The sequence below is a fragment of the Primulina eburnea genome, chromosome 3 (genome assembly GCF_022965805.1).
Source record: "Primulina eburnea isolate SZY01 chromosome 3, ASM2296580v1, whole genome shotgun sequence".
In the NCBI taxonomy this organism is placed as follows: domain Eukaryota; kingdom Viridiplantae; phylum Streptophyta; class Magnoliopsida; order Lamiales; family Gesneriaceae; genus Primulina; species Primulina eburnea.
In genome coordinates this window covers 10,063,719-10,089,270 of record NC_133103.1, presented here as the reverse complement: position 1 = coordinate 10,089,270, position 25,552 = coordinate 10,063,719, and the positions used below count along the sequence as shown (strand labels likewise).

Genomic DNA, 25,552 nt, shown 5'->3' with positions numbered 1-25,552 from the left:
GGAGGCATTCGAAGCATTTGAGAAATATATGGAGAAGAGAGCTTCAAGTTCAACTTCGACAACTACGTATAACTCTACCACTAAGAACGCGTGCCCAAGTTCAACATCCACGGCCACTGCTAGTGCTACTGCTACTGCCTCTGCAAGTTCTAGTAGGAAACAAAAACAAAACGAGAAAATAGCTCATTTGGTTGAAGCTCAAGCAGATATAGCTCGTGAACATCAGAGAAATGCGTTAAGAATGATGGAGATTTCCGAGGAGCTCAAACTCATGCTGGAATCCCTACATTTTAGTGATGATGAGTAGAGTTATTGCCTCTCATGTGTTGTCTGTTATGTTGCTTAATGTATTAATGAGATTGTTGGTTGAGTAATTTTGATAATGTCATTTTAGATGTTGCTGGAATCCCTCCGAGGAGGTACTTGGTGTTTGAAATCTCTAACTGTATTTTAAGTTTCACTGAATTGATTTATTCATGTGAAGAAGAGACATAAACATAATTCGAATGTTAAATAAAGTGATTGATTAGTTACTTCGAAAGTTCGAATGCATACAAAGATAATATGAAAAAAATGTTTGATTAGTTCTTGCAAACATATCGCAGAAGAGTTCTTGCAGTTCTTCGAAACTTTCATTTCCTTTGTCCTGTCCACCACAGATTAAAAAAATGAATTAGAACATGTTTCCACAACTCAGTCAAATGCCAATAACCCTTATCAAATAGGTCTTTTTGAGGGAAAGCATGGAAAATTACAACTTAACCTACAGGATCAAGAACTCACATTGTATTGGCTCATCATTGATACCATTTTTCGTCTTCGCAGTCATAAACTTCTACGTAATACAAGTCATAACACCCTAATTCAGCATATCTTTCCAGTCCTCCTTCATTTATCATTATCATTTCCCTAAACAATATAAAAAATCATTGAGAAATCAACTAGTAAACCAGTTTCATTTTTATTTTATTTTTACTAAAATCCTTACTTGTGTAGAATGAGGCCCCCAAAAATTATAAGAGTATAAATTCATCTGACCACTTGAACCGAAGTTTGTATTACCTTCCTGCATTTGAAATAACAAAAAAAAATGTAAGATGCAGTACAAATATTAACTCCATACTAAAAAGTAAAATAATCGTAAGATACCGATTGATGTGGGTACTGGAAAAAATGTGGATTTTGCCCATAAACAGCTGGAAATTGAGGACATTCCAACGGATTTTGGGACGGTTGGAAATTTAAGTCTTGTTGTGATGGTGTATAGGTCATCTCCTGTGTTGTAGGCATTTTGTGAACTTTGATCTTTCCGTTTTGCTCCTTTTGAACCTATGAAATTTAAACAAGTGATTGACTGTATAATGAGTATACGAATAAATTTATTAATAAATAAAAACTTACTCGAAATTTCAGCACTTTCTTTTCCCTTTCCTTTTCCTTTTCCTTTTCCTTTTCTGCTCTTATTATCCCAGTGGCGTGTAATATTTGCATTTGAAACTCCTTTGGCTTTACCAGTCAGTGGGTTACGTATGCAGACTTCATGCATGTGACCATCAGTTGGAATATGATCACAAGATGTCTCATCATCGACACTCAAATTCTCAACTAGGTTGGATATTTCATCTTTTGCAGTTTCAACCATTCCATGAAGTTTTCTTCTCGCATCATCATGAGACTTGCTCATTTGAGTTAGATCATACATCGATCGCATTATTTGGTTTACAAAAACCATCTCAGATGCATGACCACCACCAACACTGTCACTTTCTTGAAAACTAGAATTAACCCTGTTTTTTACATTCTTCATCCATCTCTTCAGAAGATAGCAATTGGGTAAAACAGTGACATGCATAGAGTTGAACACCATCAAAGCATGCTTACAAAGAATTCCCATTGTCTCAAACTTACAACAAGTGCAATTTATTTCATGACTCTGCTTATTGAACAAAACAGTCCTAACCCTCGAGTTTTCATAATGAGATTTTACTCTGATCTGAATCCAATTCCAATCATTTCCAAAACAGGATGGTGTTTCAACAGATATGTAGTTCAAAGAATTGATCAACTCGATCTCAAATAACTGATATATGGTAATCGTATAAACATCGACAGCATGAATCAACAATGGATGATTTTTCAAAATTTGTGCAGGTTTACCATGACGACAACGAGTATCCTCAGTCTTCTCCTTCACTCGCCAATTTTTTTGAATCTTTGAGTAGTTCACCACAAATTCGTACAAAGAACTCGTCTTGTTGCCTGATTTTTTTAAAACCATATTCGTAACCTCACTCCTCGAAGTCGCCAAAAGTCCGGCACTAAATCTTCCATTGCTGAAAGCAGTGGCCCATTTCTGTCTAATTTTATACATATCATTCAACCACTTATGACCACCCAAAGAATATGTGTCAATCATGTATCTCCATGTGACCTCAAATTCATCTTCAGATTCACAATAAGTCATGCATTTATACCACATTTTTTTGAAAGCTGAATCACCATTTAAACTCCCAAAATGTGAAGGAGCATTTTGATTTATATGCCATTGACATAAACGATGGTGTGAATGTGAAAAGACAGTTTCGATGGCATTCATCATGGCTTGGCATTGGTCAGAAAAGATAGTTTGAGGTTGTTTTCCATTCATAGAATCAAGAAAAGTTGTAAACAACCATTCAAAAGAACTTTCGGTCTCATTTGACATAAAAGCCAAACCAAACAGTACATTCTGCATATGGTGATTAATACCAACAAATGGAGCACAGATCAGATTATACTTATTTGTTTTATAGGTTGTATCAATCGACAAGACATCACCAAAATATTCGTAATCTACAGAACATCTGTAATCCCTAAAGAAAAAGTTCATCACTCGATCGTCGTCATCCAACTGAACATTCCAGTAAAAGTAATTCTCCTTGTTTGCCTTATCTATAAAATATTGAATAAGGGCAGTGGCATCTCCATTTTCAACTTTAGTGTGTTTTCTCAGCCGACTCATATGGTCATATGCATCTTTTCTGATAAAACCTAAATTCTCCGGCCCACATGCTTCGTTTTCCATGAAAGAAACGGCATTAGACACTGAAATTCCGGCATTTACCATGGCTTCTAAAGTTGACTTTTTTGCATGTGATATATTCCGTGCCGATCTTAACAAGTGAGTTTGATCAGACGGAAACATCTCATGGTTATGCTCCTCCACAAATCTACTAACCCTCCATTCACCTCCTTTTTCCCTTGTAATCTTCAATTTGGCTTTACAATTAGTTCTAGTGATCAACTTCTGATAAACTAGAATCCTTTGACTAGAACTTCTTTCATCTTTTGAACCTTCACATGAACAGTTATATTCTTTTGACTGAAGTTCATTAGTATGAGAAAAACATCGTTGATCACCTTTTCTCACACTAAAGCCTTTGGCATGTGCATATTGACAATACAACAAATATGCATCTTCGACACTATTCATAGCCGTACCCACAAGCAGTTTACTTTCCAAAACATCGACAACAAAGTTTTCATTTTGTACCTCAAAATTTGTTGGAACAGTTTGACTTTGAAGTACTTCTTCATCATCGTCTCTCTCCAACTCTTCAAATGATAATGAGTTGTTGTCATCCATTTTCAATCGAATACACCTACATGACCAGAATTAACAATGAGATTTTTTTCAGAACTAAAAGTGACTAATAAGAGTTTATGACATCTTTCTGCCAATAGAAATAACTCCTCTAAAAAGGTATTATTAATAACATGTTTTGGTCAACAACAATAATAAATCTTAATAAGGATTCAATCAACAAATTTTGGCCAACAAAATGAGCCTTATAAAACCGTATAGATTTAAGCATGGAAACTCTTGATAATGGCGATGAAAACTAATACAGACACGCTCCTAACACCTACAACAAGAAAATCGAAATGATATATAGGAATTTACCTGTGTCTTTTAAGCCTCTTACAGTTCGAGCATCTGCAACCAAAAAATCCGATTTATAGGAATTTAACGCCTCTTAGTGGCCGAGCATCTGCAACCAAAAAAAATCAAAATCAGGAACGAAATCGTAATTGATGGAAAAAAATATACAACCAACACATTGTTGTTTCCTTGCAACGAAAAAGAATCGAGATCGAAAAATAAACTTGAGCGAACTCTAGAAATAGTTTGAAGGTCAAGCATGGACTCTGACACAGTCTAAGCTTTAACCTTGAAAAAATTAGCGCCTTCGCTGAAAGAACAATACTTTACCTTGAAAAAAAGAGCACCTGGAATTTGTTCAATGAGAGAATATTTTCGGCAACTAGGCTCGATCGAGTTTTTGTGAGAAGAGAAAATGAGAGAATATTTTCGGATGAAAGGAGGGAGCTGACAATTTTCAAAAACCAGATCTGGAAGCCAAAAGTAAATTAATTAAATTAGAAAAACCTTTTTTGTTGTACAAATAATCGATATCACAATCCAAGTGGCCGTCCTCATACTGAACCATGGTTGGACTTTTGTCAATTGTGTCTACAAATAAAATATAATAAAGCCCTTCCACGTGGCAGATGTTCAATGGATCAGGGCAGTGCCCGAAGAGGCACAATCGACTAAACCAGAAAACCCTTTCCTCCAATTCTGTTTGGTCGACGCTGGGTGTGGGGGCAGTGCCCCACACCCAATCAATGGTCCAGATCATTTCATGGGGGGGGGGGAATTTTTTAAAAAAAAAAAAAACCAAGAGCCAGAAAAATTCTGGCCCTTGGATCTGCCCCTACAGTTACTGCCTGCAGGGGTAGGGCCGAATTTTCCCTCCAATTCATTTTGCGCGGGGAAAAATAGAGCGTAGAAACAGCTGACTTGGGTTAATCTCATGCTTTGAGGTACAATTTCGAACCTTGATTTCTCCATTTATTTTGGGTGGTAAGATTTCATTTGATTTCCGTGGGTTTGTTTATTGGTAATTAAATTTAAGTTTTGTTATGGGATTTTTAGGCTTCAAATAGTTCTACCTATTAATTTGGATTATAACTTGATTCCTTCGGTTGTAGGGTCAATTTTGAAGTTTGAGTTGATCAGATTGTTGATTTTTGAAAGTTTTTTGGTGCGTTGTTTAGTCTACTTCAAGCATATCCCCAATGCAAAACCCCGTTTTGCTGAGAAATTGTGTATTTTCTCGGTTTATTTTTAGTTCAAGATTTATAAATTCACTACTTATCCATTTGAAACTGGAATTCTTGCGTGCAATAGGGCTGAGTTATTGACTAATAAAAGGAGAAATGGCACTCGCAAATGAAGGTCGAAAGTCTATGGTATAAAAATCATGGAATTGTGCTGATATTATCATTGATTTTAGACTTTGGTTTCTTTATTTCTTCAGCTACAGCCATGGCTGCAGCAGAGGAGGTTCAATTCTGTCTGAAAGTCATGATGATGAAAGAAAGCAACAAAGTTTTGTATGCTGAAGTAGATAATGACTTTGCTGATGTTTTGTTGAGTTTCCTAACGTTGCCATTGGGAACAATAGTGCGACTCCTCATCAAGCACTATGGAAACAAAGCACCAATTATTGGAAGTTTGAGCTCTTTGTATGCAGGTTTACTGAATTTGGATAGTTGTCATTTTTGGACGGAGGAAGGTAAACTGATGCTGCTCAATCCAAGAAATTCATATGGCTTTCAGTGTAGCAGATTAAAACTCCAGATTGATGATACTCCTCCCGCCACCCAATGCTTCGCATGTGAAAATTTCACGTGTGCAAGTATGTACTATAAAATGACATGCCTTTGTTCAACTCTAAGAAATATAATGACCGGGAGAGAGTTAGAAATTGAAGCCCAAAGTGCAGACAAAAGTGTCTTTACTGCACAAACAGCATCTTTTCTTTTAACTGATGATTTGCAGATTCTGACTAATACATCAACTTCTCTTTTACAAGTTTTGAAACTAAATGGTATTGGAGACACAAGCGTACTCGAGGAAAGAACTCTAATTTTCGGGTTAAAAGAGGTTATTTGTTTTTATATTTACTTGCTACTGTTTCTCCCACCAGTTCAGTTCATCACACTTATTTCTTTGTTTTCATCAGATAATGGAACTGCTCAAGAGATCATTAGTTTCGCAAACTCCAATAACTGACGTCATTCTCAGTATTAGTTCCGCGGCTGGTACTCTCAATAAAAGACAAAAGTTCTCTGCATCGACTAAATATGAATCAGATGCTTTACCTCAGACTAATGAGAACGTAAGCTCAGATTCTAAGAAGATTGCCCTGAAAGCCCTTGTGCAAAAATCAACTCATAGGGTCCTGTTAGCTCAAACACGGCATGAATTCATTGATTTTCTTTTTAGTTTGCTCATCATTCCCTTGGGAAGAGTTCAGTTTCTCCTGGGCAAGAGCACTTGTCTTGGGAGCATAAATAATTTATACAGGAGCATATCCAATTGGGAAGATGTAGATTATATGATGTCTAAGGAGGCTGTTGATGCATTGCTGGATCCGCAAATTCCTCCGTACTATCTTTCCTCCTACCAGATTCTCTCTCTTAACCAACAAAGCTCTTCTGCAGTACATTTTCGGTACAAAAGGGGTCGATATTTTTATACTACGACCCCTGATTTAGGGTCTACTCCAATGAAAATGATCGACCCAAAAGGCCATGATAGTTTTGTTAAAGGACGCACAATGTATATGGTGACTGATGATTTGGTAGTATCAACTCCATCTTCAGCCTTCATCATCTCTACTCTTAACCGGATGAAAATTCCTGTCTCTGATGTGGAGGAACAGGAACTTGGCATTGGTATAGAAGAGGTAAGATTTTAGCCTTTAAACAGTCTTCTTTGCTTGCACAAAGTTCGATCCCTATAGCAGTTCTATAGCAGTTCTTTTTGTTGTAGGCTTTAAGCATTCTAAAGGCCTCTCTGTTCTCAACTTCTGCATTATCCGATGGGCTCAAACCATTCTTAATGAGACAACAAAAGCAAGAGAAGTAATGAATGCATCATCCTATCTCTATTCTCCTACTGTAAATTTGTTGATTGTTCTGATATCTCACTAAAATTTTGTTTCTAGAGAAGATGTACCCTATCGAAACTTTCTAGCACATTTGTTTTGAACGGTTACATTTTTAAGCTTAAGTTTGATTCAGCATTTTATTTGGCATTCAGTTAACTTACTTTTCCTAGTATTTTGTTAGTGGGAGAAAGTGAATGATGCAATCAAATACAATTCAGGATAATTTAGCGATAGCATCCCCTTGCCATGCCATTTAATTTGGAATTTTGCTATGTTACAAAGGGTAAATCTACGACACTCAGGGTGAAACACACTTCATGTAATGTAAAAAATTTATTTTCATACTTGAGGTTCATATAAAGTAAACATATATAGTAGATTTCCAACTTATGCTGCCGAGCCTGGAATTTTTTAGAACGGTCTGTATGACATCAAAAAAACAATGTAAGATGCAAACAAAACCGTACCCATTGGAGGACACAAAAGCATGAAGGAATTGTGCTGAAGAAAAAGAGAAGAATGAAGGTATTGAGTGTTATCCCACTTTGCTTCACATGATCATAACTGTGTAATTCAGCATCATTTATGAAGCATTGCCTGCAGTATTTGGTCCAGTTCCAGTCCACAAAGTAGCAAGATCTTCCTAAAATTTCTAATTGAAAATAATATTCCAGAAGGAAAAGGTCGAAGGCTCAATTTCCAAGTAATATGTGGGATGAGACAAAACAGATGTTTGGGAGTATGACCTGTTTCAACAATAGTAGAATAAGCACTTGAAGCTCTGGAATAACGCCTTGGAACAATGGTGGAAGCTTTCCTTCAGCTTGAAGTCTTATGTTAAGAAGATCCAGCTGTTTGACACATTTACTATTCAAGCGATACAGCAAAGGCAATAAAACTAAGAAAAAGATGAACATGAGACATATGTTCAATTTTCAAGGACAAAGACCTTTCAATACAATCATTTCAGATATTTAAAGAGCTATCAAGTCATACTAGTCAACTTTCCAATGCCACATTCCATGGTACAAAAATATACAAACCATCACCGGGATGTTCTCAACTTCTCATTTGTCTTGAGTGCAGCAAGTACTTTCTTTGTTAGCGGGACATCTCTATTATGATCTATGCTTTCATAGGTGTAGTATTCCCTCTAAATCCATTGAATGGCTGTCGAAAACAGTAGGCATGTACCTTGATTTCTTGAACTACAGCCATGGCTGCGGCAGAGGAAGTTCAATTCTCTTTGAAAGCAGCAGAGTTATATATGCCGAAGGGGATAGCGATTTTGCTGATGTTTTGTTGAGTTTCCTAACATTACCACTAGGAACAATAGTGCGACTCCTCGTCAAGCACCACGGAAATAACATACCAACCGTTGGAAATTTTAACTCTTTGTATGCAGGTTTACTGAATTTGGATGGTGGTCACTTCAGGACAGAGGCGGATAAACTGATGCTGCTCAATCCAAGAAATTCATCTGAAATTGCATGTAGCAGACTAAAACTCCAGATTGATGATACTCCCCCCACCCAGTACTTCATGTGTGGGAATTGGACGTAAGGAAAGATACAGAAATTGCAGCCCAAATTGCAAGACAAAAGTGTCTTTACTGTGCATAGAGCATCTTTTCTTTTAACTGACGATTTGTTCATGCTGACGAATACATCAGCATCGCTCCTCCAAAAAATTTTGAAATTAAATGGTATCGAAGACACCAGCGTACTTGGGGAAAGAACTCTGACTTTTGAGTTGAAAGAGGTTAATCTTATTTACATTGACTTGCTGGTATTTCTCCTACCCATTTGGTTCATCACTCTTATTTCTTTGTTTTCATTAGATAATGGAACTGCTCAAGATCATTAGTTTCCGAAACTCCAATAACAATATCATTCATAGTAACAGTTCTGCGGCTCTAAATAAAAGAAAGAAATTTGAACCAAATGCTTTCCCTCGCACTCACTCAGACTAGTGAAAACATTAGCTCAGAATCTAAGATCACTGTCAGCTCAAAGCAGGCAAGACTTCATTGATTTTCGTTTTAGTTTTATCATCATTCCACTGAGAAGCGTTCAGTTTCTCTTGGGCAATAATGCATGTATGTAAGTCCAAAAATTTGTGATTATCTCGATTACTCTATAAGTTCGTAAACGGATCCAAGTAATCCGGATTACTATATTATCTTAAACCCGTCATTAATTTATAGAAGTTTCAATATGAATAAGATTTTTGAATTAATTAGTTCATTTTGTTGTGATAGTGCAAAAATTATGTGCCTCGCACGTATTATTCCATTTAATATTATATAAATTATGAAAATTAGTCATGATAATATATATAATGATATTAAATATCTCTACTATAATTCATGAGTAACATGGTTATGTAAAAATAGTAAATAGAGTTAATTACATATTTCGTGTTTATAATCAATTATGTCATTTACAATTGGACTCCATTTAATAAATTCTAAACTACATTAATTATATCATTTATTGGGTTATTCCACTGTCAATTTATTCATCCACTTAAGATCATGAAGGCGATTAAATATAATAAACAAAGAGAGTATTTCAATTTTATTGTTGAGAAACCATCTATTGAATAAATGATAATTTATTTAGTTGTTATATATATCGATATAAAAATTATATAACTGGTTATAAAAAATTTAGTAGAATTATGCTATATAATTGATTACATGAATGTATTTTTATGGTTAAAGAATTTTATAACAATGTCTGATATATGATTAATAGTCTTACAAAACAAACAAACAAATAATAATAACTAGTAATAGTGGCACACGATATTATGTATATACAAATATTTTAAGTATAAATTGGACAAGGAAAAATTCGAAATTACCTAATTAGGTATTTCAATATTTTCAAAATCAATACAAAAGAAATTAGAAATTAAAACAAAACGTGGAAAATAGAAGTCAGGAGAGTTTAGTTGGTGAAAAAAATGCATACGATTTGTAAAAATAGATGGAGAAAGTGTACAAATATCCAGCTGCAGCCTGCAGTAGTGCTAAATGTTTTGATATTTCGTTGAAAATTGGTTTCTTATTTATCATAATTTTCTAGCACATTTGTCTTGAATAGCGTATTGATGCTTAAGAAAACAATATGCTGCGGGATGGCTTCAGTTCTGTTGAGTACAAATGCCAAATAGCGAAGACAAAGAGAATGACACGAAAAATAAGGCATGCACGCAAACTAGCGTCATGCCTTGAATTTGTTTTCCGTCACCAAGTTCGAATTATTATCTCTTAAAATTTTTAAATGTAAGTAGATTCTATTTTCCTCCAAAGGCTTTAACAAACAGCAGTATTCCGTCTCTCACTTTAAGATGACTCTAAACTCCGAACGAACTTCTTAGCCTGGCATTGGAACAACATAAACATGAAAGAGATCACAAGTTAATGAATCGAATCAAAGGTCGGGTCAGATTCATACCTGCTCTAATGTCAAAAACATGATTACATTCCAGGATCCTAGTCTTCCAAAGTTGGGAATAAAACCTTTGTAGAAGGCCATAGGTCCCTGCAAAAGATTATACTTACACAAGTCACTTCTGAAGAACATTAATAACCGTGATATGTCACAGAAAATGCAGAAAAATGGTCAAGGGATACATCTCACCAAATCTTTGAGCTGTACGCAATTACAAAAGTATGTCAACATACTTTTTAATACACTAGAATATTTTAAGTCAAACTATCTAACCACTCAAGTTAGTAAGAGTCTATCGAACACCATAAAAATGCACAGGACCTCCAATTTTACAAAAATCCTAAACCACTTCCTCCACTGTGATTCTCGTCATAACTTAAGCATTCAAGATCTTAGGTAGCATCAACTTTATGTTGCACACGTAAATCACAAGAAATGGCATAAAATTAATATCGAGGAAGCAGAAGAGAAGCGTACATCATTCTTCAAAGTCTTGACAAAACAATCAAGTGTATTTTTGTATCCAGAATCACCCATCATTCTTGACTTGACCTGGCACAGAACCAATTGAGTTAGAGCAGGCGTCACCGAATGTTTGCCAAAACTTTTATTGGATAATATGTTGTATCTCCTTACGCATCGTCACAAATTGAATAAAAGGCATCCAACCTACTGGAATAATACTTTAGCAGGGTGTACACTTAAAGAAATATGCACAAATAAAATACCACGTCAACTGGGGAACCAATGCAAACTGCGAAGAAACCAGCTCCCAAACCAGCAAAGAGATGGGTGACAACATTGTCAGTGAACCCAGGGATTTTCAGAATGGTCTGTATAACAATAAATAACGATGTAAGATACAATTAGAACAGTGCACGGAAACACAAAGGTAATATCGAGTGTTATCCCACCTCCTTCACTTGATCATAACTGGCTAATTCAGCAGCATTTATGATAGCATTGCGAGCAATATTTGGTCCAACTCCAGTCCACAAAGCAGTAAGTCCTTCCTAAAGTTTATTATGAAAAAAGTAGAAGGTTTATTTCTAAGAGAATATGGTGGAAGAGACAAAACAAATGTTCTTGAATATGACCTGTCTGACAATGGTAGAATAAGCGTTTAAAGCTCCAGAATAACGCCTTGGAACACCAGGTTGAAGCTTTCCCTCAGCTTGAAGTCTTACTTTAACAAGATCAGTTGGATTAGCTATAGTAATTCCCAAAGCACCTGTTTTACACATTTAAGGCAATAAAAATGAAGAAAAAAATTCACTTTTCAAAAATAAGAACTTTCAATAAATTTTAAGATATATGGAGAATTACCAAGTCAAAATATTTAACTTTCCAATGCCCATAGAGGTTACAAAATTAAACAATCACTGGAATGTTCTCACCTGTTGTCAGTGCAGCAAGTACCTTCTTTGATAATGGCACATCTCCGACATGATCTTTGCCAACATAGAATGTTTTAACCTGTGGAGCATGCAGACAAAAGTCAAAAACCAAGTAAAGCAAAGGAAAAAGTAGAATTTCACATGCTACGATTCACATAGAAACATACAGGATCATATAATCCAATCCTCAAGCCTCCAAACAGGCATTGACGATGTAATCCCGGAATAATGCCCTTCCATAGCGCAGCCAATCCTTCTTCCCTTGCAATAGTGCCAACTGTACCTAACAATCCCCTATATTTCAGTAAAGCCACACCATCCCCTGCAGCAGCTTTCTTCTGTAACTGAAGCCTAACTTTGGCTGTATCTAACGGGATCGTGCAAATCTACACACAGGTAGAAAATTAACACGCAATTCACGAGTAACGATCCACAAGAAATAAATTATCACTTTATAGATAAGGATTCTACCACAGGTATTAAACAATATCAAGAACTTCCTTTTAAGAAAATTCTGCAACTTTATGATAAATTCTATTATATATAACTAATTAAACCATACTCAATGTCAAAAGGCATCACAAATCCGAAACTATATATATTTAAAGAAACTTGTCCAGTGAAGCAGGAAAAACTACAAAATACAGGGGGCAAGCCTTCATCCAAGAATCAACTGTAAATTAAAATAAAAAGCTAAATATATTCCTAGTTCCCTAGGTTTCTGGAGTAGTAGCAAGATCAAACAGATAATTCAAAAAAGTCAGCAGGTAAATTTTTTGGACGAAGTCGATTATACCCACGTCACATTGAATACTGAAAATTCCACCAAACCAAACTCACAGAACAAATTCAGTCTACAAAAAGAAAAAAATGGGATGAGCACAAATTTTACGCCATAAAACAGATCATACCTCCGCCAAGCACGCAGCAAAAGCACTGCTAGCTAATGTCCCGGCGAAAGAAATATCAGATTTAACATTCCCGTGATCCGCCATCACCAGATACAAGAAAAACGAAACGAATATATACCTAAGAATTCGAGTGAGCATAAAAATGAAAGAATGATTCGAGGCCCGAGACCAGGAAGCTTCGAGCCAACGAAGGGAGGAGAGGATAAGGGAATCAGGCTAAAATGCGCCAGATTTGCGCATTGTGTAAGATGAATCTCGGGAAAAGCGAAGAATTTGCGTCTAATTGGAATTCTATGGAATCCGAGAGGGCGTGTGTGCCGCTACCGTCACCTCTATATTTATGCGTTTTCTTTTCACAGCTGTTCCTTTGTGATTCGCATTTGCCTACTGTCTTTATTTCCTTTTTCCTTTTATTTTATTTATTTTAAAAATAATAATTTTGAGCGACAGATATTATTATGTTAAAATTTAGTTTCATACATTAAACCTCGTCCAATTTTAAGAATGTAATGTAATTTCTCGATTTTCAATCAAAATTACTCTGAAAAAAAAAAATTAGTTCGTTTTAACTGATTGCATAAGTTGGTTGGTTTCTTTCTGGGCATACTTCACTTTCCTAACTTTCTATAATAAATTAATGATAAGAAAAGGTGATTGAAATTCCTCAATAATTCAAAAGTTGTCCTAAAATTTTGGCATTTCGAGATACTTATCTAAATATCAAAATTGTATTTTCGTAAATATTTCTACTAACTATATTTTTTAGTCAATAATAGGCTTTGAATATCATAATTTGTGGAAGAGATAAACTTACATAATCGTTTCCATGTGTTGCGAGTCGTTTAATTATTAGAAGAGGAATGATGAGGAAATATTTCCACTGTTTAGAACGATTTATAAACAGTAAACTTAACTTTTGAGTTATGTCATCACTCATAATACAAACATTTTTAATAAATTAAAAAAAAATTTGTTTGAGACAGTATCATGAATAAATTTTATGCTACAAATATTTAATTTGGGTCGTTCATAAAAAATATTATTTTATTAATATTATTATAAAAATATTAATTTTTATTATAAATATGAATAAGATTAATCCATCTTATAAATAAAAATTTGTGACCATCGTGGCGTCGTTTACTCAATGTTTGATAGTAGGACAATATTAATGTTGTCGTAATGGATTGCTTCACTGTCATTCTCGTGAAAATATAATTAAACTCAAACTAAAATATTAATAACTGAATAAATGTAAAATTGAGAACGTGAAACTTGATCTCATTGTCATGAGTGGTCTTATATGAGATCGTCTCACGGATCTTAATATGTTAGACAAGTCAACCATACGGATATTCACAGTAAAAAGTAATATTTTTAGCATAAATAATAATATTTTTCATGGATAACCTAAATAAGATATTCGTCTCACAAATACGACCCGTGATACCGTCTCACATAAGTTTTTGCCATTATGGTCTTTAAAAAGTTTTCCTACTTAATCCGTATTTTTTACTGGTTTTGCAATTTTAGTCATTCTATGTGGGATTTCTATTATGATAGTATACATTTCAACAAGAGTAGGTCTCTTATGAGACGGTCTCACGAATCTTTATTTGTAAAACGGGTCAATCCTACCGATATTCACAATAAAAAGTAATACTATTAACATAAAAAGTAATATTTTTTCATTGATTACTCAAATAAGAGATATGTCTCACAGAATACGACTCGTAAGATCGTCTCACACAAATTTTTGTGTTTCAGCAATGATGATATTAAGAAAAAAATAAAAATAAAAAAACGAAAAAAAAAAAAAACAACTTAAGACTAAAATCAGGGAATTGATGAAAATCGTGACGATACCAACTTACATAACCAAAAAGTACCATTTCTCCTTAATAAATTTCTAAATTCGAATTTGAAGTTATAATTCTTTTCAAAATGTAAGTAGCTAAACATTCACAATAATAATAAGATGCTTAAATATATGGCTTCTTTGGTTGCTTTATCGAGTACCACAACCGTAAATATCCAATGTCTAAAACGAAGATTTTAGAGGGATTGAATGGTTAATGTTTCTGATATTTTGTTGAACGATTCTTCTAATTTAAAAAATATGTGAAATTATTTAACGGACCATTTAATTATTATTTAATAATAAAATATTTATAAGCAGCATTAAACTCGACTTGAATAAACTTAATTAGTACAAGAAAAATAGTGAGCATTGAAGCTGGTCAAACGGATAACATCAATAATAGTTGTTCTTCGTTCAGTATCATCCTTTTCTTGCAGGAATTTATCTGATAGTGTCGACTAGATCATCTTCAACATCATTTGATTTTGGTTGATGGGATGATGCTGATTTTTTTATTAAATGATAAATTATTTTATTTTATGATAAGAAATAATTATAATATTTAATCAATGAGTGAAGCATTTGATGAACACGTACTAGAAATTCATCCTTATCTAGATGAATGCCGTATCCTACAGGTGGCTGCTACCCCAAGCATTTGCTCCCACGACATAGGACAAGAACAAACTCTATAAGCATGATTTATGATGCAGGTACGTACATTCAAGGTTAGATATTTAAAATACTGCAATTCGATCTGGTACTATCACTCGGTCATTTTCGAATATTAATGATGTAAATTGTCAAAATCATGTTGATCTTTATCTCCATTTTTAGTCTTTCTCATCAAACATTCGAATAATTGATTTGGAGTTAGACACGCTGTTTTTATTTCAGCGAAAAATGACCTACCAGTACTATAATTTTCTTATTAGTTTTCATGGAAAACAATACAAACCTACGCTTTCATCAACACTTCTGCACGAATTTAGCTACAAAGTTTCAAGATTCCATACCTAATGGTAGATAGCAGTTAAAAGAAACACTGCACCAAAAGATTCCTCGACAGTTCAGGGAGAGGTTCAGCTTCAATGAAATTTTTTGATCCATCGCAAATCTTCTCTCTCAAGCAAAATAGGAATGAGAAGCCACGCATTAAAATGCTTCAACAAACGAATGAGTATGAGTAAAGAGTCCTATGAGAAGGGTGTTCCTCAAACATTCAACAGCCAATGGTTAGTAGTATTTCAGATTTTTCTCGGACATTTATACAAAGAATATAACTGAAAAATCCAACTGTGAGTAGTTCGATTTCCCTTGTCAAAATTTTTTTGGATTAGTTTGTCACACAACGTTTATTTAATGTAGTTCAAAAGATGGCGGCAGATTCCCAAATCATATAAAAATAATAATAACTCAAAAAGAACACCAAAAGAAGCACTTCTCTAAGTTATCTTCTTGTTTTGGCTTTGTCCCATTTCATATCGAAGTGTCGGAGCGAATAATCTTTCTCTAAAGATGTATAGAAACTAAAATTTTACCTCTTCGACCCCAATATTGATGTCAAGTTCCTCGTCGCCAGATGGAGGAATTTTCATCTGTTCAATGATGGAAATGGTGGATGCAGGAGGAATCGACACCACCACCTCTTTATCTGTGAAAAAGGTTAGGCCGTTTATGAAACGGTGTCGTCTTTGTTGTCCACAACCTAGGAGCCCATGATCAGTGACGTGTTGTTTGTATCCGAACTCATCATGTCCGGTCCACCGTAAAACTTCATTATGCATCTGTATGATTCGGTTTTTTGGTACTACGCTTCGGTTATTAGTGTTCGGAATTTCGGTCCAAGCCTTTACAATTATCTTTAATCAAGGTCTGCAATTTGAGTCACATCGAGCCAAATAAATTTCTAAGCTTTTATATTGAGTTATGACAGTGTCCACTCTGAATTGTGTGCGTCTCATATTGATATGTGACCTACACGCGCCATGGCGGCTTTTGCTAACGATAAAGATGATGATTTCTTACATTACATTGTTGATTTGATTCCAAAATCAAATTTATTAGCTTATTAAAATAACAAATTCGTTGGCCTGTATTTTTTAGATTTTGTTATGTCATGTTAGACATGGAAATGACTGATTGACTAATCAAAATGAGAATGAAACATTGTATGAAATCATGTAGGAAAATTAAATAAAATATATTGTTGATGGTAATCTTGTAACTCAAAATTTTTAAATCACATCACAATCCAAATCGCCAAATTTTGATTGCTTTTGGAGTTGGAGAATGACTGATCCCAAGTCCCAATACATCAATGAGTTCAAATTGTGATTGGAATAATGAATTTGAGAAGATGACAAATCTATTAATTTTAAATTTTTGTCGTATTTTAATACAACATTGAAGTGAATTTCAAATTCTTATATAACATTAGTGTATTTTATTTTCTGATATCAGCCGAACACGAGTTTTTTTAACATATAACATGTTGTCGATTCGAACCAAAATAAAACCTTCCTAGAGAAGTCTTTTTCTTGTTTCCCCCCAAAATGGAATCGAATGGGTTGTTGAGTCAGGCTTAAGACCGTAGAGCAGGTCAAATTTTATAAAATAAGAAGATGATCTAAGGCTAATATATATAGTTCCAAAATTAAGCACAATGCTCTGCTTTGCTGTCTTTTGGTTAGGTCTAAAGTGGACTTGATAGTAACGTATGATAAATTAAGCTTGAAGATTGATAAGTAATAAGACTGAAAATTCAAATCTAATAATTTAAAGTATTAATGATTTAGATCTTTCAACGTCTACTTTATAAAATAATAATAATTACGGGATAGTAGTGACAAAGATAATATTTTCATATTTTATCAAATATATAGTAATTCGATTTTTCTTTATAATGTCTATACTTATTATAAAGCTCGATGTAATTAAAGTAATCACTCTGATGTGACATGTTACATAAAATCTCTTTCAATTTTTCCCCCAACATTCTTTGTAAATAAAATTTATTAGTATACTTTCAACAAATATTTCTTGCAACTAATTTTAAAATATTTAGTAAATTATTTTTTTAATATATTTAACCAACAAAATAAAAAATTATATTTACAACAAATTATTTGAAAATGTTCAAAATATCTACACCCAAGTTATGACATGGTCAAAGTTTGATTAAATAAAATGTTCATGAAGAAGAATCGAGAAAGTAGGTAGTTTTAGGAGACAAGGTCACACTCCACAGTGAGAATTTTATTATTATTATTATTATTATTATTATTATTATTATTATTATTATTATTATTATTACGTTGGCTAATGGATAAATAAAAAAAGAAAAAACAGCCACTTATCGACTTCACCTAGCTTGTCCCTTCAAACGGAAGTAGGGATGATTTTATTCGATTCTTCGCAAACTGCAATGCCTTCTGGGTGAATTTAGTTATGTGTTGTATATATTTTGTTTATCAAATTTAGTGATGATATTTAAAAAATTAAATGATGTGACATGTTTATTTTTTAATTACAAATATAGAAATGTACTATATAATATGAAATAAAAATAATAAAAATTTAATAAATAAAACATTTTTTTTGGAAGAGTCAAATTGAAGAAAAAAATTAGTTAAATATTATATATTCTCATATGCTTAATCGTAAATACTATAGAATCTTACGAGTCTAACTCAAATATTATTGTTTCATGTATGAATATTTGGTCCATTGCTTGACATAATAGACAAATGAATTTGCTATTCTCAAAATATAATTTAAATTAGTATTTTATCTCTTTTTGTTTTTTGTAAATTACATATTTTAATCCTGATTTCTTTTTAAATATGTTATATGTTTGTGATTTCCAATCGAGAGATAATTAAGGTTTGTTTGTAGGATAATCCTCTTTCCTAATCTTACTACAAATTTTGTAAGCGAGCTTTGAACAGAAGATCCTTACCACTAGTTCAATTGGTGTGTCAAAATCCGACACGACTCACCAACCTGACACGATTCGACCCGAAAAAAATAATGTTTGAGTTTGGAGTTTTTAGGTTCGGGTCAGATCGAGTCGGACCTAATAGCTGACTCGAAAAAAATGAACGGGTTGGGTTAAGTTCGGGTTGACCCGAATTTAATTTTTTTAAAATATATAATTGATAAATATTACCTAATTTTTTATATAATTTATGTCTGAAAAAATATTTATTATATGTTTATATCATAAATTTTCATGATTTAATATTTATTTTGAACAATTTTTTTAATTTTTAAATGATTTTTTATTTGATTTAGTAAATATATTTTATTTTTCTACGATTAGACTTTCAAATTTAAATCATTTTATACGAGGGAAATTCCGTTTTGTTATTATGTGTTTAAATTAAAATATTATTATTATTTTTGAATTTTATTTAATTTTCTTTAAAATTCAAAATCGAGTTATATGGATTGATGAGTTGATCGGATTCAGGTTGAAAGTTTTCGAGTTGGCTCGGGTTCGGGTTGGGTTCAGGTTGAGTAATTTTTGAATAGTACTATTGCTCAACCCGACAAAACTCACCCGAATTGACACCCCAAAGTTCAATTGATTTTTTTACAAAATTTCGAATTTTGAAGAACACAAAACTCATTCCTCCAATAGTAGTATAAAAGGATTATATATTATTATTTTTTTTGACGGAAAAGGATTATATATTATTAAAACACGTTAATCTTGGCTAAATTGCCAATATTAATTATCCATTGAAGTAATAATGTTTATGTTTAAAGTATTTATACACATATAGTTTTACAAAATATATTTAATAACCTTCTTGATCCAAAATTTGAAAATCATGTACATTTCATATCTGATTTTAAAATAAAAAGTTGTGAAAAATCATAAATTAATTTTATAAATGACGTCAATAGATATTTTGTAAGATAATTTTATATATTTATATTCGTTTCACACATATATTAAAAATTAATATTTTAATTTAAAAATAATTTATTTTTTCATAAATCAGATCAAATTAGAGTTCATGGATTCGGTTTCTAATTTTTTTGATTTTTATTAGTCGCTCACAATTAAATGGTATATTTCTATTACTATTACAATTAGACATAGTTTGGTACACATGATGATAGGATAAACACGTGATATATAATATAATGATAAGTTAAGGATAAATAAGATGTAAGATATTATATTTAATGTTTGGTATGATTTTAATAATAGTGATTAAATTTATATATTAGATTGTAATGACAAAATTAACCTTATCATAATAAATTTTATAATTTCAAAGTTGTTGCTTGAGTTCATATTTTTTATCTGTTCATGTGACGATAGTACTTGCATGATTTATTTATTGTTACCTAATTTTATATATTATATAATATGATAATCGAGCCCTTGATTTTTTGAGTCAAGTCAAATACCAATTTTTAAGGTTAATCGAATGATACTAATAATTTTATTGAGATTTATAAAAATTGTTTATATAATTTTCTCGAATTTATTTATATAATTAGCATATTATATAATATATAAAAATAAATAAAATATTTATTTGATTTTAATTTCTACCTATTAACATAGATTTATAAAAAATTATTTATAAATTGAGGGTAATTAAATCATTTGTAGTGTATTTTATCATTAAATTAAAATTATCACACCTGTTATTAGGGATATTTTATCCTTCTAAAAAATTATTTATCAAGGGCCGTGATATTATCACGAGCTTTTTAAAAAAGTACCAAACATGAGATAAGGAGGATTATTTATCAATATGTCGGTTATCTCATATATCAAACTATGTCTATCACGTGACATGCACACACCACGAATGAAAATACGCCACGTGCCACAACAGCATAAGCCCACCACAGTCGCGTCGAGCTTATCTACATTCACGTGCTTAACGATCGACGACCGTCCACGTCATCTCAGATCCTACGGATTCCATCTGACGATCCATATCTCATCTGATCCGAAAGATCCGTTCGATGTTTAACGCCATTTCACTCAATAAATAACTGCACTCACTTCTTGGAAGAGGAGAAGAATAAAATACCTCCCTTGCTGATCTGCGCCAGTATCTCTTAAGATGGGGTTACTAGACCAGCTCTGGGACGACACTGTCGCCGGACCCCTGCCGGATAACGGCCTGGGGAAACTCCGAAAACACTCTACTTTCAGCTTCAGATCTAACTCCCCCAAGGGTACGCCGTAGTTTGTATCTTCAGCTGAAAGTGCGAAAAATCACCGTAATTCGGAATGGTTAAAGGAATTTACATATAAAAAGCGCTCTATCGTTTGAATTTAGGCGAAATAATATGGAAATCTTATTCCGTGATTTTGGCATAGTAATTATCAAAATCAACTACGTAGAGTAGGTTTTGATTATAATCAAACGCCGATCTTGATTTTATTTTATTTTAAATCTCTTTCCATGTTCTTCGATGAAGAATCTGAAGGTTCAAGTCGAAGATCAATGGGAGAAGAGGCGGTGGAGGATGTGACGAGGGTTACAAGAAGTATTATGATCGTAAAGCCACAGCAACTTAGCATGAAAGACTCGCCTCCAGTTTCTCCGGCCGGATCCACTCCGCCGGTATCTCCTTTCTCCGGTAAGGTTTGAATCCCGAGCTCGATCAATTTTCTATAGCTCGTTCCTTACTCAAGTAGGATGATTCATTACTTGCGTGTGTTAGGGGCAGTGTGGTAATTTAACATAGTGATGAGCTTACAAGCATATGTGTTAGTTTGCACATAAGTAGGGCCTTAAAATTGACATTCGTGGCGTTGTGTGGCGAAGAATGGACAAGACCATTGATTTACTTAAGAATTATTGTAGTATCGCAAAGCAATACACTGCTTACTCGAGAATGTTTCTAACTAAATCAGATCAAATGTTAGCTTTATGGTAATAATTTATTTACTTTAAGCTAATTCAAGAGTTGAGTGATTGTAAGTCCCATGTAATTCAACATAAACCGAGCGGTAGGCAGAAATTTTCATGATACTCGGGTTGAGAGGAATTCTTGAGAGTCGACTCTCGTTTGAAAGAACTCTTGACTTCTTGTGCACATCATCACGATACATTTTAGGGTTCTGTGTGTTGAGATTGCTTAAAATGACTGAAGATCCAGCCCGAACTTCAAAAAACACACATTAATTCGTGCAAATATGTCCGATTTTATATATTTGAAGCCATATTTTCATGTCCATGTTTGAATAATTCTTGATGGATGATGAATATTGGTTAGGTGGAGGGAGAGAAGCCTTTCGGTTTAGGCGCAAATCGGCATCCTTTGCTTATGAACGGGCTGGCGGAATCGGACCCCGGAGCCCTCCTCCTCCTTACGACCTGTGAGCTCTGACGGAGGCTTCGTCTTAATCTAGTTTATGGATCGGAGTTTTGTTGGTGCTCAGTAGAAAGTCAAGGACGTGTGGAAGAGTCGTGTTTTGTACCTAGAGCTGTGTATATATGTTATCCATGTAGCTTGTTTCGAGTGCATGTGCTGAGTTAAAAAAGAGACACCGTATCTGTATGTCGCCATGCTCTGCATTGTATAAAGGCTTGTGTGTTTGGCTGCGTAATCTGTTCCGTTTCTTGAACTATCACTTGTTATATCATTGATGATCTACCTTATGAGAAAAAAATTGATGTTTGATTAAAAAGAAAAAGCAAGAAAAGCAGAATGATAATGTCAATTGTGTCTTCCCTTGGTACATGCTCAGAGGGTAGTCTCGTGCACGGATCCAAAAATTAAAAGAAATGAAGTGGGACGGTATGATAAGATTATTTGATAGAGTTTTGGAACCTGGGGGCTCTTGGAGACACCGTCATTGTCACCCGGTTTAAGACAAAGATCACTGTTGATGCTAATGACACAAATTTCTCCAAGCGGTAGCTTCATATAAGCCTACGAATTAATTTTTGAACTGGTTGCATTGTTCTTGTGTCGTGGAAGTATGTGGGATCCAGGGCCCCAAATATTTCCTGAACTTATTTGTAGATTTTGTTTATTCATGGCAACATGCAAATAGAAGAATTTAACCTGAAGATTGCTATGTTATGGTGAAGCTGAGATCTCTATAATAATCGTATTGAGTTTGAGCATTTTAATTGACATAATGGAAATTACCTTGTGGTGCTACTTGTGTGTATATCTGATGCATTATCATGACTGGTGCAGTTGGAACGAAGAAATTTTCTAAATATGCCTAGCAGCTCTGAATAAATTTTATGTGCATAGTGGGTGACGGGTGGAGTCCAATCAACGGAAATGGGAGTCAGTGACCTAATGGAGGTACTGAGCCCAAAGCTAGATCTAATGTCTTCTGTTCCTGGATCAAATGCTTGGGAGGCAGCCTCTGCATCTGCATTTCCATTCCCAGGAGTATTATGTTCTATGTTTAGGAAATTAACTATGCAATTTATAGGTGGATTTCACTTTCCTCATCTATAAAATAGATATTCTTGTTTGTGCACTTTTATGTGTGATGTTGTCACAACCAGCTGCATCTGTTACCATAGTGTAGGAGTTGGACGTTAGGACCATTTCTTGTCAATCCATTGGGACCATTTCATTCTCATCTTTCCACTGCACTGATTAGTTAGGGACTGTTGAATGATCTCTTGCTAAAGAAATATCTGAAGAAGAATAATGTGCATGATTGGCTCCGAGTTTTAGCTTCCAACAAAGATCAGAGTGTGCGTGAATTGAGGTACCTCAATATTGCTGAGAATGAGGCTGAGGAGTAGGATTGATCCAAGGGAGTATAGTATCTTCTGTTGGAAAATTTGATGCTTAATGAATGAAAATTAAGCAAGTAAATCAATACGTTTGATTGGAAAAATTCGAAACGAAGAACGAGACTTAATGAACGAATATTAAGTTCGGTGATTCTGAATTAAACTCGAAACAAGTTCATCAAATGTTGAACGAACTTAAAACGAGTAGTCGGAACATGTAAGGGACGAAAATCGGGAAGGAAAAAAAAACTCGGCATGAACAGTAGCTGGCGCGCACCCGCGCGTGGGTCCGCGACTAGCAGGCGCGCACCTGCGCGAGGGCCAGCGCGCATGTGCGCGTTGAGCGGCGCGCCTGCCGAGCGCGCTCGGCAGGGGCTGCGGAGCGCTGACGAGAGCGCTCGGCAGCGTGCGAGCGGGTGCATCCAGCTTCGTGTCCCTTCGATTTTTCTGATGTTTTTTCATTTCCTTGGCATTGTTTGATGATTGTGATAGAACTTTAATATTTGGGTGATCATTATTCAAGAGTTGTAGTAGTATCTTGGGAGAAGATTGCCACCAACCTCTAGCACATTGTGATGGACAAATTCTTACAAGCCATATTCTTTGTTTTCTTCTTGCTTTTCCTCTCAAATTTGAATATCTCAAACAACATCTTCAGCAGTCTAATGTTTTCCAATTCGACTTTTCTGTTTTGTCTGGTATCGTTGTGCTTGTTAGACAACTTCTATAATCTTTTTGATCAACCAGAGATGCTATTTTATAGTTTTATTGTTCTTGATTGTAAAAAGAGGATATGTAATTTCTTCTGGTTAATCTTTTGTATCAGGAATAAATATCAACAGTTTAGAATGTCCGATCATAGTTCAGTTGTGATTTCGAGGAAAGTCTTGCTGAGAGACAACTTAGTAACAATTTAACAAAACTATACCTGTTCTCAATCTTTTGAACTATCTATACAATTTCAGTACCTGGCTATTGCATTTTGAATACTTTTGGCATGAAGAAGGAGTTCAAGCTTCCAGTATATGCCCAACCTGTGTAACAGGCCAGCAATATTAATACCCCAAAACGATATCTTAGCGAAGATAAACATACAGCAGAATGCCAACTCTTCTACAATGCCAAACATCAATGAAGATGTGCTTCTCAATCCAATGTATATGCAAACACAAGTTTTCAAAAGCATGGCATCTTTTTAAATTCCTTCTTCCTTTTATGAAAAATCCTCTTAGGATCGTAATGACATTCTTCTTCTCCTTGAGATTCACCTGCGTGCATGAGCAAACAAAAAAGTACTGGAAAAAGAAGAATTTAAAAAATAGCACAAAAAATTTAATTGCCTCCCCAGTGGCGGTCCCAAATTTGGTGGCAAGTATCCGTGTCACGCCCAAATTAATCCTACTTAATAAAATTAATTGATATATAGTAGCGTGCGTGGGGATCATTTACAAGAGGAGGTGTGGATTTACTATGCTTAAAATTTAAAAACAATAGAACTGAAATAATGGGGATTTTCTTTAAAATTAAATCCTTAAACTAATTATCATGCAATGAAATAAAAATGATTAAATAAAATAAGAGGAAACTAATCTTTGTTCGGTTTACTCCATCATTGGATTTTATTAACTTGATCGTAAATATATGCAATAAATATTAATTTATACTTGAATATATTTGCAAATGAGAATTTAACTTTGAGATTACCTTATGAATAGTTTAGCTTCGTGATTCAATATTTATCAATGAAACAATTTAATACAAATGATAAATATTTAATTTTATAAAATACATAAAATTCAGCAGCAGAAAAAACCGAACCATCAACTTTCACAAGAAAATCTTTGAACATGTACATGTTCATAATACAGAATAAACAATTTTAGATCATCATTTTGATTATTATCCTTAAAAAAAAATCGAACTTTTTTTTCTAATTATATTACATTGTAAGTAACGACGCTCACGAATGTATGTTAGAATTTTATTTTCAAAATATTCACAAAAAGCTAATAGTTTAGAATATTATTTTTAGAATATGACGAGTCTATATATCTCCTAATTGCACTTTCCACCTAGCCCTCGTTGGCGTGAGACGTGGTACTAACCAATTTTGGAATCAATTAATGTCGAATATGCATATATAGCACATTATATATATATTTTTTTTA

At 33.8% G+C, this 25,552-nt stretch overlaps 5 protein-coding genes across 8 annotated transcripts; 2 read left to right on the top strand and 3 right to left on the bottom strand.

Annotated features, from left to right (window-relative positions):
* Window positions 1–547: 547 nt before the first annotated feature.
* LOC140828205 (uncharacterized) lies at window positions 548–1,911 on the bottom strand. Its single transcript, XM_073191186.1, has 5 exons — window positions 1,402–1,911; window positions 1,150–1,329; window positions 989–1,066; window positions 784–909; window positions 548–646 (listed from the first exon to the last, which is right to left on the bottom strand). Exons 1-3 carry the CDS (start codon window positions 1,892–1,894, stop codon window positions 1,059–1,061), a joined length of 681 nt encoding a protein of 226 aa, XP_073047287.1. The 5' UTR covers window positions 1,895–1,911; the 3' UTR covers window positions 548–646; window positions 784–909; window positions 989–1,058.
* A 59-nt stretch (window positions 1,912–1,970) lies between these two features.
* Window positions 1,971–4,100, bottom strand: LOC140826730 (protein FAR1-RELATED SEQUENCE 5-like). Its single transcript, XM_073189231.1, has 3 exons — window positions 3,944–4,100; window positions 2,158–3,641; window positions 1,971–1,993 (listed from the first exon to the last, which is right to left on the bottom strand). The coding sequence occupies exons 2-3, from the start codon at window positions 3,623–3,625 to the stop codon at window positions 1,971–1,973; spliced, it is 1,491 nt and encodes a 496-aa protein (XP_073045332.1). The 5' UTR covers window positions 3,626–3,641; window positions 3,944–4,100.
* Window positions 4,101–4,791: 691 nt separating this feature from the next.
* Window positions 4,792–7,141, top strand: LOC140826201 (uncharacterized). 3 transcript variants are annotated; one of them, XM_073188386.1, is made up of 5 exons: window positions 4,792–4,866; window positions 5,234–5,281; window positions 5,364–5,992; window positions 6,072–6,797; window positions 6,884–7,141. In XM_073188386.1, exons 2-5 carry the CDS (start codon window positions 5,263–5,265, stop codon window positions 6,977–6,979), a joined length of 1,470 nt encoding a protein of 489 aa, XP_073044487.1. In that variant the 5' UTR covers window positions 4,792–4,866; window positions 5,234–5,262; the 3' UTR covers window positions 6,980–7,141. The 3 variants fall into 3 exon arrangements, with proteins under 3 accessions (XP_073044487.1, XP_073044488.1, XP_073044486.1); XM_073188385.1 differs by having other exon boundaries at window positions 4,805–4,866; window positions 5,035–5,281; XM_073188387.1 differs by lacking the exon at window positions 5,234–5,281.
* A 2,956-nt stretch (window positions 7,142–10,097) lies between these two features.
* Window positions 10,098–13,149, bottom strand: LOC140826202 (mitochondrial uncoupling protein 1-like). The gene is made up of 9 exons (XM_073188388.1): window positions 12,771–13,149; window positions 12,027–12,245; window positions 11,860–11,938; window positions 11,560–11,693; window positions 11,377–11,475; window positions 11,191–11,295; window positions 10,940–11,014; window positions 10,466–10,552; window positions 10,098–10,389 (listed from the first exon to the last, which is right to left on the bottom strand). The coding sequence occupies exons 1-9, from the start codon at window positions 12,906–12,908 to the stop codon at window positions 10,354–10,356; spliced, it is 972 nt and encodes a 323-aa protein (XP_073044489.1). The 5' UTR covers window positions 12,909–13,149; the 3' UTR covers window positions 10,098–10,353.
* A 7,493-nt stretch (window positions 13,150–20,642) lies between these two features.
* LOC140826200 (dormancy-associated protein homolog 3) lies at window positions 20,643–22,225 on the top strand. 2 transcript variants are annotated; one of them, XM_073188384.1, is made up of 3 exons: window positions 20,643–20,844; window positions 21,091–21,252; window positions 21,892–22,225. In XM_073188384.1, exons 1-3 carry the CDS (start codon window positions 20,730–20,732, stop codon window positions 21,996–21,998), a joined length of 384 nt encoding a protein of 127 aa, XP_073044485.1. In that variant the 5' UTR covers window positions 20,643–20,729; the 3' UTR covers window positions 21,999–22,225. The 2 variants fall into 2 exon arrangements, with proteins under 2 accessions (XP_073044485.1, XP_073044484.1); XM_073188383.1 differs by having other exon boundaries at window positions 21,091–21,257.
* Window positions 22,226–25,552: the final 3,327 nt, after the last annotated feature.